The 14,794-nt window shown below is 63.7% G+C and overlaps 1 protein-coding gene across 1 annotated transcript; it reads left to right on the top strand.

The window, feature by feature from the left end:
- Window positions 1–1,666: 1,666 nt before the first annotated feature.
- On the top strand, window positions 1,667–12,395 carry Eef1a2 (eukaryotic translation elongation factor 1 alpha 2). Its single transcript, XM_042672279.1, has 7 exons — window positions 1,667–1,826; window positions 3,473–3,652; window positions 4,126–4,422; window positions 7,938–8,088; window positions 9,802–10,058; window positions 10,855–11,089; window positions 12,268–12,395. Exons 1-7 carry the CDS (start codon window positions 1,683–1,685, stop codon window positions 12,393–12,395), a joined length of 1,392 nt encoding a protein of 463 aa, XP_042528213.1. The 5' UTR covers window positions 1,667–1,682.
- The last annotated feature ends 2,399 nt before the right edge of the window (window positions 12,396–14,794 follow it).

The raw sequence follows: 14,794 nt of genomic DNA, 5'->3' as shown, positions 1-14,794 counted from the left end.
GGCCTGATCCGCCTGCGCCCCGGCCCGGCCCCGCGCCCCGTGCCCCGGCCTGATCCGCCTGCGCCCCGGCCCGGCCCCGCGCCCCGTGCCCCGGCCTGATCCGCCTGCGCCCCGGCCCGGCCCCGCGCCCCGTGCCCCGGCCTGGCCCTGCCTGCGCCCCGGCCCAGTGCCCCGCGCCCCGGCCCCGCCTGCGCCCCGTGCCCCGGCCTGGCCCCGCCTGCGCCCCGCGCCCCGTGCCCCGGCCTGACCTGCCTGCGCCCCGGCCCGGCCCCGCGCCCCGCGCCCCGCGCCCCGGCCTGGCCCTGCCTGCGCCCCGCGCCCCGGCCCCGCGCCCCACCTGCGCCCCGCGCCCCGGCCCCGCGCCCCAGCCTGGCCCCGCCTGCGCCCCGGCCCCGGTCCCACTTATGCCCCGGCCCCGCCTGCGCCCCGGCCCCGCTTTTGCCCCCGTCCTGAGCCCCGTGCCCCAGCCCCGCCATTGCCCCGGCCCGGCACGCCGGCCCCGCACCCCGGCCCGGCCCCGCCTGCGCCCCGGCCCCGCGCCTCCCGTCTGCGCGCCGCTCATTGGAGAGTCTTAGCGGATCGTCCCCCCCCCCCCCCCCCCCGCCGCGTCCTCCCCCCCGCCCCGCCTCCCCGGTACCGCAGTGCCCTAGCGCAGGGCGCGCGCACCGCACCGCCCGCCGCACGGAGGAGGACCCCTCCTGCAGGGATAAAACCGCCGCGCCGCCGCCGCCCGCCGGGACCTCGCCCGCTCCGCCCGCCGCCCGCCCGCCCGCTCGCTCGGTAAGGACGGCCGCTCTGCCGCCGCGGTCCGGAGCCGCGCGCATCCTCCGGCCCGGCGCCCGCCGTGACCTTGGCGGCTCTGCCCCGCGGGGCGCGGGGCGCGGGGCTGCGGGGCGGGCGCGGGCAGGCCCTGGGGCCCGCGGTGCGGAGGGGGCTGGAGGGCTGGGCGTCCGGGAACCCCGCCCCAGGCCGCGGCCCCTCCTGGGCTCTCCGGGCGCGGGCCGAGCCGGGCGAGCCGGCCGCACTGGGCTAAGGGGGAAGGTGCGGCCGAGGCCCCCAGCAGCGACTGAGCGGCGAGCCCCCCAGCCTGGCCTCGGCCGCACGGGGACCCTCAGCTCCCAGCTCTGCCCTCTGCCCGGCCCTGAGGGGCTCGAGCTATTCTGGGCTCCGGGCCGGCACCGCCCGCCCGCCTCCCGACGCCAGCCAGCCCGCAGGCCGGGAGGAGAGGAAGATGGCGCCGTGGGCCGGGGAGGGGCGCGGGAGCGCTGGCCGCCTCCCCCGGGCGGCAGCAGGTGGGGGTGGGGCGCGGTGTCTGCCCGGGCTGCCGAGGGCGGGGGTGGGGTTGGTGGCAGCCCGAGGACACGCAGGACAGGGCACCCGGGCGCGCGCGGTGACTCATCACCGGGAGCCGCTGCCCCGCTGCTGCGCGCCGCGCGCGCTGTGCCCTGGGGAGGAGCGCTCCCCCGGGCATTGACGGCGGCGGGGGCGCTGTGGGGCCCACACCCCGCCTGGCTCGCCTGGGACCAGGCCTCCCTCTCCTGGGAGAGGGGCGGAGAGCCGGCCCCGCCTCGGGTGTGGATGCTACCCACCCGCCCCACACAGGGTGAGGGTGAGCCCCCCCCAGCCCCCACTCAGCAGCTCCTGGTGTGCTAGCCTCTCCAGCCTCTCCCCAGGCCGGCACAATGGGCAAGGAGAAGACTCACATCAACATTGTGGTCATTGGTCACGTGGACTCCGGCAAGTCCACCACAACCGGCCACCTCATCTACAAATGTGGGGGCATCGACAAGAGGACCATTGAGAAGTTCGAGAAGGAGGCGGCTGAGGTGAGGGAGGGGGTCCCCCGCTCTAGCCCTGGCCCCTGGAACACGGCTCTCCCCCTGGGCACCGGGCCTGTGTGCCCCGGTCCCCACCAGAGAAGATGGGGGGGGTCGATGGGCGGGAAGGGGCCATTGTGCTGCCAGATTTGCCCGTGGGGGGTTGGACCAGAGAGGTGAGGCCCCTGCTCTGCACAGGCCCACGGCCGGGCCTTGGAGGGTGAGAGCTTCGCAGGCCCTTGAGGCCTGAAGCTGGGGCTGGGCTGGTGCTGCCCTTTCTCATCCCAGGACCAGGCTGGGCTCAGGGCTGCTATTAATAGCTGATTGATGGGCAGCTGGCCTGCACATCCATCTCCTCAGGCTGGGGGGGAGGGAGGGCTGCTTATCCCCGCATCTGCCCAGAGCAGGGCTCCAGCGCCTTCTGAGGATGAGGGGGCTGGCGCGCTCCCTCCTCCTCCCCCCCCTCCCTCCCTCCATCTCCTTCATCCCTCTCCCTCCATCCCTCTCTCTCTGTCTCTGTGTCTGTCTCTCTGTCTGTCTCTGTCTCTGTCTCTCTGTCTCTCTCAGTGTCTGTCTCTGTCTGTGTCTGTGTCTGTCTCTCTGTCTGTCTCTGTCTTTCTCTGTCTCCGTCTCTGTCTCTGTCTCTCTCTGTCTCTCTGTCTCTGTGTCTTTCTCTCTCTATCTCTGTCTCTCTGTCTCTGTCTCTCTGTCTCTGTCTGTCTCTGTCTCTCTCTGTCTCTGTCTCTCTGTCTTTCTCTGTCTCTGTCTTTCCCTCCTGGCTGAGGCTGGTGAGTGAGAAAGAGCCAAGATCAGGGTCTATCCTCTGCCCCCATCCCTGGGCTTTGAGAGGACTTTGTCTAGCACCTTGGCCTGAGGCCCTGCCTTGGTGATGGACAGGGTTCTCTGTGCATCTGGCCCGAGAGCCACGTCCCCACCCTTGGCATGGGGGTAGGGCAAGCTGCTGCGCCTGTCTGAGTGGGTGCTCGGGGACCAGCAGCTTCCCCAAGGGCAGACGTCTATCCATGGAGGTTCTGGAAGCTTCCCCAAGGGCAGAGGTTCTGGAAGTCTCCCCAAGGGCAGATGTCTGTCCATGGAGGTTCTGAAGCACAGTTCTTGCCCAGCCCGGGGGTGGGGGTAGGGGTGGGGTCCCACAGTTCCCAGGCACCCAAGTGTTTGTGAAAGGCTGCCAGCTTTGATCCTGAGGGTGGAGGGAGGAGGGGTACCTTTGAGCTATTGGGAGTCTTTACCGGCTACGGAGAGCAAGGCCTTCATCAAAACCTCATCCAGTTTTTCCTTTCCTTCTTGTTATTAAAAATAACACAGATGGCCTTTTGTTGGACAGCCACAAATCCATGGTGTGACTGCCTCTTGTTGATGAAGGGGTGAGGAGTACCCCGTTTCAGATGAAGGGGAGCTCTCCACTCGGGCGGGGGTCAGCCGGGCCCGTCAGCTTCTAGGCCCTCACGCCACCTGCTGGTGGACTTGGGTGGCAACGACCTGTCAGCACCTGGTGGGTTGTGGCTGCACTGAGACAGGCCAGGGCCAGCGTCCCAGGGCCCAGCTGCCTTTCATGGGCTGCGTCCAGGGCCTGGGGCTGGCCCAGCAGGGAGGCCAGGGCCCTGAGAACCTGCCCTGAGGCCCCCCTATCTCTCCAGATGGGGAAAGGCTCCTTCAAGTATGCCTGGGTGCTGGACAAGTTGAAGGCCGAGCGGGAGCGTGGCATCACTATCGACATCTCCCTCTGGAAGTTCGAGACCACCAAATACTACATCACCATCATCGACGCCCCAGGGCATCGGGACTTCATCAAAAACATGATCACTGGCACGTCCCAGGTGGGCAGTGAGGGGTGCACCTGGGGACCCCTGTACTTCTTCCAGAGCATTGGGGTCTCCTGTGTTTCCCACCAGGGCATTTGTCACAGAGTCCTTGAGAATTGAGTCAGGGGCCCAGATCTCAGCCTGCATCCAGCACTATGTGCTGGGACCATTGGGGGGGACAGATATGGACGCCCTGTGCCCATCACAGACAGATACAAAGCCAGGATAGAGACTGGGATGTGAGCAGACACTCAGACAGTCAGACTACACAACCAGATGTTCCTGGGGGCACTCATGGATGGACGGACAGACGGACAGAGGGACAGAGACTCATCCAGCAGCACCCATGGTAGCGTGGTTCCCACATCTGGGTCCCTCGATGCAAGCCTTGTCCTCCACGCCACGCCACGGAGTCCCCACCGCCAGCACAGCCTGTGTGGTGGGGCCTGCGGCAGGCAGAGGAGGCTCACTGCGCCCCTGCTGCACAGGCGGACTGCGCGGTGTTGATCGTGGCTGCAGGCGTCGGTGAGTTTGAGGCTGGCATCTCCAAGAATGGGCAGACCCGCGAGCACGCTCTGCTGGCCTACACGCTGGGCGTGAAGCAGCTCATTGTGGGCGTCAACAAGATGGACTCCACGGAGCCTGCCTACAGCGAGAAGCGCTACGATGAGATTGTGAAGGAGGTCAGCGCCTACATCAAGAAGATCGGCTACAACCCAGCCACAGTGCCCTTTGTGCCCATCTCGGGCTGGCACGGCGACAACATGCTGGAGCCCTCACCCAACGTGAGTGCTGGGGGCGGCTGGGGGCGCGCCAATGCCGGTCAGGCCGAGTCAGGGCAGGGCCCAGGGCTGAGCAGGGTCAGTGCGGCTGACCCACAGCGTTGCTGTGTCAGACACTGGCCTGGGGGTGTCTGTCTGGTAGGGGGGCTGTCCTGGAGGTCCCCCCGGGTGGCCTTCACAGCCGGGGAGGGGGCAGCCAAGGGCTCTTCTCTTGCTAGGTGTGGTCCCCGAGTTGGCTCCAGGGGCAGCAGTGGCCAGGCACAGGATTGAGGGTCTTGGCCCCAGAATCCTACGATAAGGAAGATGGCTTTTCGCAGGCATTGTCTTGACCCTGGACTTTGTGCAGGGTCAGCCAGGCCCCGGGGCTCGTGGGCTGCCTGCCCTGGAGTGTGGAGGGTGGGCTGGACTCTGAAAAGCGTGTTGGATCCTGTGCTGGACAGGACGGTGGAGGGCTGGCTCTGGCGGGCAATCTGGGAGGCCTGAGGCTGAGCAGCCTGCAGTCCAGGGCTGGTCAGAGGTGGGGGGGCATTTTTTGGGGACTGGGATGGTGCTCCTAACTGTCCATCCAGAGGAGACCCTGGTCCAAGTCAGGCAACCACTAAGGGAGGTCGCATGGAATTGGAGTGCTAGAGGCGGTCAGGAGCTGTTGGACCAGCTGCACAGAGCCCACAGCTTAGAGTCTAGAGACTGCTCGCGGGGTGAGGGGTGCTCTAGCCCACCTCCATGTTGCTCTGCTAGGTGTTGCTTGCCTGTGGGTCATACCGACCCTCACACATGTCGCAGCAGACAGGCAGGCTCTCTACCGTCCCAAGGAAGCCCCTAACAAGCAGGGCCCCCTTGTTGGCACTTGCTGTGAGTTTGTTGTGACCAGGGCCAGGGCCTGACTGCCCACGGTGGACCCGGGGTGTTGGTATTTGCTGTGAAGACAAGGGCAGGAGGCACAAGGCCCCTCTCTGTCCCTGTCCATGGTAGGGCCCCGGGGAGCTCCATGCAGGGAGGACTCACTGTCTGCTCAGGGTGGAGTGCCCAGCCTGGAGACACCGTGGAATCCAGAAGAGCTTCTGGGACTGGAGCATCGCTAGCCACCGTCCATGGCGAGGCCACTCCCCGGACTCTGTCCCTTTCTGCCCAGCTCTTGTCTGGTTCAGGAGCCTGCTGGCCACAGGCTTGGGAGCTGCGGGAGTCAGACAGGGCTGGGATTCTTCACGGGTCAGATGCACTCTAGAGAAGTCTGGGCTGAGGCGAAGGCCTTTTCTCTTTGCTCTTCCTTAAGATGAGTTGGCCCAGGGTCCCTGTGGTTGAGGACGTGAGCAGAAAGGCGAGTTGTGAGTTGTCCGGTGCCGGGAGAGGCACAAAATCATTGAGCCAGGGCTGAGCAAGGCGCTGACGCCTGCAGCCAGAGGATGCAGGCTAGCAGGGCTGTGGCTCTAGGCTCGCCTGGCAGAGAGTTTTCAAGACCTCATCTCAACCAGTAAAACATTGGGAGGGTGCTCGGGGCCTCTGGCTCACAGCTATAATCCTAGCTGCTTAGGAGGTGGAGGTCTGAGGATCACGGTCCAGAGCCAGCTCAGGGAAGACAAATCTGAGAGACTTATTTCCAATTAAACAGAAAAAAACAGAACCAGAGGCAGAGTTCAAGTGGTAGAACACCAGCCATGAGTGAGGAAGCTGAGCAAGAGCTGTAAGCCCTGAGTACTGACAAGGATCTCACACACACACACACACACACACACACCCATCACACATACACACAGACACCCATCACACACAGACACACACACACACAGACACCCATCACACAGACACCCATCACACAGACACACACACTCATCACACACACACACTCTCACACACACACTCACACACACGCACCCATCACACACACAGACACACACACCCATCACACACACACACTCTCACACACACACGCACCCATCACACAGACAGACACACACACCCATCACACACACACAGACACACACTCCCATCACACACACAGACACACACACCCATCACACACACAGACACAGACACACACCCATCACTTACACACACAGACACACACACACCCATCACACACCCATCACACACACACCCATCACACACACACCCATCACACACACAGACACACCCATCACACCCATCACACACACACACCCATCACACACACACCCATCACACACACAGACACACCCATCACACCCATCACACACACCCATCACACACACCCATCACACACACACCCATCACACACACACAGACACACACCCATCACACACACACCCATCACACACACCCATCACACACACACACACAGACACACACACACAGACACACACACAGACACACCCATCACACCCATCACACACACACCCATCACACACACACCCATCACACACACACCCATCACACACACACAGACACACACAGACACACACCCATCACGCCCATCACACACACACCCATCACACACACCCATCACACACACCCATCACACACACACAGACACACACAGACACACACCCATCACGCCCATCACACACACACCCATCACACACACACACACCCATCACACACACCCATCACACACACACAGACACACACCCATCACACCCATCACACCCACACCCATCACACACACACACCCATCACACACACATGCATCACACACACACCCATCACACACACCCATCACACACGCACCCATCACACACACCCATCACACACGCACACCCATCACACACACACCCATCACACACACCCATCACACACACACCCATCACACACACCCATCACACACACAGACACACAGACACACCCATCACACCCATCACACACACCCATCACACACACACACCCATCACACACACACAGACACACACACAGACACACAGACACACACCCATCACGCCCATCACACACACACCCATCACACACACCCATCACACACACCCATCACACACACAGACACACACCCATCACACCCATCACACACACCCATCACACACACACACCCATCACACCCATCACACACACACACCCATCACACACACACCCATCACACACACCCATCACACACACACACACATCACACACACACAGACACACACACTCTCCCTCTCCCTCTCTCCCCCCCCAAACAGAATAAAACAGAAAACAAAGCCGAGAGTGGGACATGGCCTGCCATTCTCACGTCATTAGGACGGGAGGGTCTGAGTCCAAGCTGGTCTGAGCAAGAAGGGACACTTTTCAAAAATAACCAGAGAAAGGATGGCTGAGCGCAGGGCTCAAGAGGCAGAGCACCTGCCTGGCAGGTACAAGGCCCAGTGGTCCAAACCCCCATTACCCCTCCCCTGAAATGAGCCAGAAGTCAGGCACCAGGGGCCACCATACCACCTTCCGGGGCAACCCCGAGACAAGGGCCTGATGCCGCCCATTCTTGAGGGCCAGGCCTGGTAGGCAGGCCCCAGGGCCGGAGGCCACGGCAGGCTGTGCTCTATCGGTGTCTCCCCCTCTAGATGCCGTGGTTCAAGGGCTGGAAAGTGGAACGCAAGGAAGGGAACGCGAGTGGCGTGTCCCTGCTGGAGGCCCTGGACACGATCCTGCCCCCGACACGCCCCACAGACAAGCCTCTGCGCCTGCCGCTGCAGGACGTGTACAAGATCGGCGGTGAGTGAGGGCTCATGCTCACGCGGTGCCCCAGCCCCCACCGCCTTCCCCTGCACCAGGGCCCAGCGCGGAGCCTGGCATCCTCACACCACCCGCTTTGGAGGGGACGACCCATTCCCCTCAGTACACCTGCCCACTCTCCCATCCGTGTGTCCACCCTCCACCTCACCCACTGTCCTCCATCTGTCCACCTCACCCACTGTCCTCCATCTGTCCATCCTCCACCTCACCCACTGTCCTCCATCTGTCCATCCTACCCACTGTCCTCCATCTGTCCATCCTCCACCTTACCCACTGTCCTCCATCTGTCCATCCTCCACCTCACCCACTGTCCTCCATCTGTCCACATCTGTCCATCCTACCCACTGTCCTCCATCTGTCCATCCTACCCACTGTCCTCCATCTGTCCATCCTCCACCTTACCCACTGTCCTCCATCTGTCCATCCTACCCACTGTCCTCCATCTGTCCATCCTACCCACTGTCCTCCATCTGTCCATCTTCCACCTTACCCACTGTCCTCCATCTGTCCATCCTACCCACTGTCCTCCATCTGTCCATCCTCCACCTCACCCACTGTCCTCCATCTGTCCATCCTACCCACTGTCCTCCATCTGTCCATCCTCCACCTCACCCACTGTCCTCCATCTGTCCATCCTACCCACCTCACCCACTGTCCTCCATCTGTCCACCTCACCCACTGTCCTCCATCTGTCCATCCTCCACCTCACCCACTGTCCTCCATCTGTCCATCCTCCACCTTACCCACTGTCCTCCATCTGTCCACATCTGTCCATCCTACCCACTGTCCTCCATCTGTCCATCCTACCCACTGTCCTCCATATGTCCATCCTACCCACTGTCCTCCATCTGTCCATCTTCCACCTTACCCACTGTCCTCCATCTGTCCACCCTACCCATGGTCCTCCACCTGTCCACCCTACCCACTGTCCTCCACCTGTCCACCCTACCCATGGTCCTCCACCTGTCCACCCTACCCATGGTCCTCCACTTGTCCACCCTACCCACTCTCCTCCCTCCAGGTGCTCAGCTCTGAGCCAGGAGGTGGAGGCAGAAGGTGGGAGCAGAGGCGACTCACACTTCACCCCACAAAGGTCCCCATCCAGAAATGAGAAAAACAGGTCACAGGATAAATAGGCCCTCACAGATAAGACCTGCAGGGGCTCCAGCCCGAGGTGTGACCCCAGCCCCCCAGCCACAGCTTCCACATCTGCCTCCCACTGTGCGACCCAGGCCTCAGAGAACCCCTCCCTGGGAAGCCAGGCTGTCATCTTGGCAGCCACCCAGGCTGCTGTGGGCAGACCTGTGGGAAGGGCTGGGTGTGGATGCCCCTTCCGCGACAGAGGCTGTGCTGGGCGCAGGGAGCCCCTGGTGGGCAGGGCCTTGGGCCCACCGCAGGGGCCCCGGGTGAACTAGCCCGCCCCGTGCTATGAACAGCCATTGGAGGGGACCCTTCCCCACACGGCACTGTCTCCTGCCCTCGAGGTTCTGGAACTCCGGCCTTTCCTCCCCTGATTGAACCAGGGGACCTCCACCTCTCAGAATCTCAGCGTCTTCCTCTTCCAGGACCCCTGCCCTACCCCAAACGTGTGGCACGCTCCCACCCTGCTCCTGAGGCCTCTGCTTCTGTGCCTAAACGACCTGCCCCACATCCCCACCCGAAGCCCCTCACACCTCCCTCCTCTGGGCCCAGGCATTGGCACGGTCCCCGTGGGCCGAGTGGAGACTGGCATCCTTCGGCCGGGCATGGTGGTGACCTTCGCTCCGGTGAACATCACCACGGAGGTGAAGTCGGTAGAAATGCACCATGAGGCGCTGAGCGAGGCCCTGCCTGGGGACAATGTGGGCTTCAACGTGAAGAATGTGTCTGTCAAGGACATCCGGCGGGGCAACGTGTGTGGGGACAGCAAGTCGGACCCGCCGCAGGAGGCCGCCCAGTTCACCTCCCAGGTGGGCATTCGCTCCCAGAGCGGGACAGGGCCTGCTGGTGCTGGGATGACAATCACCATGTCTGCACAGGGCCACCCAGACCTGAGGCGTCCGGTGGGCAGGCAGAGTGACACCCGAGTCCCCCGCCACACACACACTGCAGCCTCTGCGCAGCCCTAGGCTGCCAGAGCTTGTCTTTGAGATCCATGTTTGGTTGTTTATTTTGCAGTACTGTGGTTCCAAGTCAGGGCCTTTCACTTGCTAGCTTGCTTGCTTTTCTTGGCTGGTGCTTTAGCATTTGAGCCACATCTCCAGCCCTACTTTTTGCTGGTTAGTTTGGGAATGGAGTCTGACAGACTTTTCTGCCTGGGTTGGCCTCAAACCATACCTGTACATCTCAGGAGTGTCCCCCTCTGCCCAGCTCCTCTGCAATACTTGATGATTCTCTACCTTTTAAGTTGTACCCTCTTTGATCATCTCTTCGTGGAAGGAAAATTTCTAAAATGACTTCCGTAGGTTGTAACAACTGTGAGGCTCACTTGCCTTCTCTCTCGCCCATGGACAGGGTTTCAAACAGTGTAGTCAGCTGTTGCTCAGTGGCTTCTCAGGAGTTCAGCAAGTTCATTGGGGTTCGGTCTGGAGGCGGGCCCCCATGGTGTGAGCCTCCTCCCCAGTCAACACTCTCACGCAGGCTGGGGGTGGGGGTGGGGTCCAGGCGTCACCCCCATGCCCGAGCCTCCACCTAGGGTTGACCCTCCCCTCCTTAGGCAGCCACGCACAGAGCATGCCTCACGGTCTCATGCAACCCTGTCCTCAGGTCATCATACTGAACCACCCTGGGCAGATCAGCGCTGGCTACTCACCAGTCATCGACTGCCACACAGCCCACATTGCCTGCAAGTTTGCAGAGCTGAAGGAGAAGATCGACCGGCGTTCTGGCAAGAAGCTGGAGGACAACCCCAAGTCCCTGAAGTCTGGCGATGCAGCCATCGTGGAGATGGTTCCCGGGAAGCCCATGTGTGTGGAGAGCTTCTCACAGTACCCACCCCTCGGTGAGCCGGGGGGCTGAACGTGGTACCCACTCCTAGATGAGCTGGGGGGGCTGAACGTGGTACCCACTCCTAGATGAACTGGGGGGGCTGAACGTGGTACCCACTCCTAGATGAGCTGGGGGGGCTGAACGTGGTACCCACTCCTAGATGAGCTGGGGGGGCTGAACGTGGTACCCACTCCTAGATGAGCTGGGGGGGGTTGAGGGTGGTACCCACTCCTAGATGAACTGGGGGGGCTGAATGTGGTACCCACTCCTAGATGAACTGGGGGGGCTGAACGTGGTACCCACTCCTAGATGAGCTGGGGGGGCTGAACGTGGTACCCACTCCTAGATGAACTGGGGGGTGCTGAGGGTGGTACCCACTCCTAGATGAGCTGGGGGGGGGCTGAACGTGGTACCCACTCCTAGATGAGCTGGGGGGGCCTGAGGGAGGTACCCACTCCAAATAAGCTGGGGGGCGCTGAGGGTGGTACCCACTCCTAGATAAGCTGGGGGGCGCTGAGGGTGGTACCCACTCCTAGATGAGCTGGGGGGTGCTGAGGGTGGTACCCACTCCTAGATGAACTGGGGGGTGCTGAGGGTGGTACCCACTCCTAGATGAGCTGGGGGGGCTGAACGTGGTACCCACTCCTAGATGAACTGGGGGGTGCTGAGGGTGGTACCCACTCCTAGATGAACTGGGGGGTGCTGAGGGTGGTACCCACCCCTAGATGAGCTGGGGGGCTGAACGTGGTACCCACCCCTAGATGAGCTGGGGGGGGCTGAACGTGGTACCCACCCCTAGATGAGCTGGGGGGCTGAACGTGGTACCCACTCCTAGATGAGCTGGGGGTGCTGAGGGCTTCGCAGCCTGGAGCCGGCCACCCATCCCAACTGAGAGTGGAGACCCCTGGGGAGGAGGTGCGCAGTGGGTGGGGGCCCTTGGCTTTCAAGAGACCCTTGGCTTTGGTGACTGAGTGCAGGTGGCTGGGCAGACCGGCGATGGCGTCCCTTACATGACTTGCGCAAGGCCCACAGTGGCTGAGTGGCCTCCCAGCAGGATGGCCCGGCCGGCAGCCACAGGCGGGGCCGGACCCCTGCGTGGTGCGGGGCCGCCGGGGCCGGGCCGGGATGCCGTCTGGGCCAGTGCGCATGCGCGCTGCATCTCGGCCGCCGCTCACGCATCCCTCCGCACAGGCCGCTTCGCCGTCCGCGACATGCGGCAGACGGTGGCCGTGGGCGTCATCAAGAACGTGGAGAAGAAGAGTGGCGGGGCAGGCAAGGTCACCAAATCGGCGCAGAAGGCGCAGAAGGCCGGCAAGTGAAGCGCGGGCGCCCGCGGCGCGGCCCTCCCCGGTGGCGCCGCGTCCCGCCCGCGGCCCCGCCCCCTCCGCGGCGCCGCGCCCCGCCCGCGGCCCCGCCCCCTCCGCGGCGCCGCGCCCCGCCCGCGGCCCCGCCCCCTCTGCGGCCCCGCCCCCCGCCCCCTCCGCGGCGCCGCGCCCCGCCCGCGGCCCCGACCCCTCCGCGGCGCCGCGCCCCGCCCGCGGCCCCGCCCCCTCCGCGGCGCCGCGCCCCGCCCGCGGCCCCGACCCCTCTGCGGCCCCGCCCCCCGCCCGCGGCCCCGCCCTCCCCGCGGCCCAGCCCCCTGGCCGCGGCCCCGCCCCCTCCGCGGCTCGGCCCTCCCCGGCGGCGCCGCCCCCTCCCTGTGGCGCCGCCCCCTCCGCGGCGCCGACCCCCGCCCGCGGCCCCGCCCCCTCTGCGGCCCCGCCCCCCGCCCGCGGCCCCGCCCTCTCCGCGGCGCCGCCCCCCGCCCGCGGCCCCGCCCCCTCCGCGGCGCCGCCCCGCCCCCCCGCCAGGCGCATGTCTGCACCTCCGCTTGTAAGAGGCTCTACGTCAGCGACTGGATGCTCGCCATCAAGGTCCAGTGGAAGTTCTTCAAGAGGAAAAGCGCCCCGCCCCGGCTTCCGCGCGCGCCCGCCCCGCTCAGTGCCCGTGCCCCCCAATAAACTGAGCGACCCCACGGCTGTGTGCGCTGCTGCCCGCCCCCACGCCGCTGCCCCTGCCCCCAGGTCACCCCAGCCCAGCCGCCCTCTGGCCCCCGAGGTCACCCAGCCCAGCCGCCCTCTGACCCCCGAGGTCACCCAGCCCAGCCGCCCTCTGACCCCCGAGGTCACCCAGCCCAGCCGCCCTCTGACCCCCGAGGTCACCCAGCCCAGCCCCGGGCTGCCCTGTGGGCAGTAGAGGGCGCCCCTCCCCGAGTGTGGGCGAGCTAGCCCCAGGTCCGCCAGCGCCCGCCGGGGAGGGAGAACTCCTGGCCTAGAAGGACTTGTCAGTAGGCGTCGGCCCTCCTTGTGGCCCTGTGGTCATCCAGCCGGCCCTGCCCTGCCCTTGGTCAGCATGGCTGCTCTTTGTCCACTCACCCCTGCTCCACGAAGCTTCCTCTGGCCAGGCCTGCTCTTATTGCTGCAGATGGAGGCTGGTTGGCAGATTTCCCTGGTCCTGCTCACAGGGTCCAAGGCAGTCTTCTCGGCTCCCCTCCCCCCATCCTGCCTGCGGTGGGTGTGGACTGCGGCAGTTCCCGAGAGGTGTGCAGACAGGGGCCCCCAGATCCCAGTGCGTTAGTCCCCCCGGGTCCCTGTCACAGTGACCGTCCAGCTCAGAGTCCGCACCATGGAGGCAAGGTACTGCAGGCAGGCAGGGCGCCTCCGTCCTCCCCGCTCCGGAGCTGGGGCCAGGCCCTGGTGTCCAGCCCGCCTGCCCCCGTCTCCCTGTCAGGTGGCTGCACCTCTTTGGAGGGTGTGTCACATCTCCCCCCTAAGGCCCATGTGACTGCAGTCAGACCTCTCCTGGAGGCCTGGAATCCTTTCTTGCATAGAGTTGTCATCACAAGTTCCAGGTGTTCTTTAGTGCTCTACACTGGGCAGATGGAAGCCGTGCAGCCTGAGTGAGGGGCAGTTCTGCCGGCCAGAGAGACACACAGGGAGCCCTCAGAAGGACTGCTGCTGTCTCCACCAACCCTCAGCACCTCAGGAAGGTAGCAGAGGGAGTGAGGCAACGTGGGCGACCAGGAAGCGGTGGCTGCCCACAGACCCCACACATCAGAGGCCTCCCAGGGAGGGGGCCGAGTTAGCAGACAAAGATACAAGATGCCCCATCAAACCTGACCTTCAGATACATACCACCTACGTTGTTAGCCTAAAATATTTGGGACAGCCAGGTACCAGTGGCTCACACCTAGCTACTCAGGAGACTGAGCTCTGAGGATCACAGTTTAAAACCGCCCTGGGCAGAAAAATTTGTGAGACTCTTCTCTCCAATTAGTCACCAAAAAAAAAAAAAAGCGGAGGCATGGCTCAGGTGGTAGAGAGCTTGCCTTCAGTGAAAAAGCCCAGGGACCATGCCAGGCCATGAGCTCAAGTGCTAGGACCAGTGCAATATATATGACTAGCGCACACACACACACACACACACACACATATGCATGCACATGGGACATAGCTACACTAAAAGGTATTAGTTGTTCATCTGACTTGACTGGGTGTCCTGCTCAAGGACACCAGTCGTTCCTGGGCCGGTCCCTGGGCCGCTGGCCTGTGCAGGACCATTGTTGCAGGAGGACCTAGTGTGACTCCACAGAACCTCTTGGTCCAAGGAGGTTGTCCTTACGCACTGAGCCCGCTTGGGCTCAAACAAGAAATTTCTTATCCTGAGACAGGGCTGGAGT

This window comes from Dipodomys spectabilis, unplaced genomic scaffold, assembly GCF_019054845.1.
Source record: "Dipodomys spectabilis isolate Male_0828 unplaced genomic scaffold, ASM1905484v1 ptg000692l, whole genome shotgun sequence".
Classification (NCBI taxonomy): domain Eukaryota; kingdom Metazoa; phylum Chordata; class Mammalia; order Rodentia; family Heteromyidae; genus Dipodomys; species Dipodomys spectabilis.
This window is presented reverse-complemented; position numbering and strand designations above follow the sequence as displayed.

Bases quoted from the DNA above. Each gene is read 5' to 3' on its own strand.
- Eef1a2 (XM_042672279.1), top strand. From the start codon at position 1,683: ATGGGCAAGGAGAAGACTCACATCAACATTGTGGTCATTGGTCACGTG. The intron at 3,653-4,125 runs GTGGGCAGTGAG...CCTGCTGCACAG, and splicing joins TGATCACTGGCACGTCCCAG to GCGGACTGCGCGGTGTTGAT. The intron at 8,089-9,801 runs GTGAGTGAGGGC...CTCTGGGCCCAG, and splicing joins GGACGTGTACAAGATCGGCG to GCATTGGCACGGTCCCCGTG.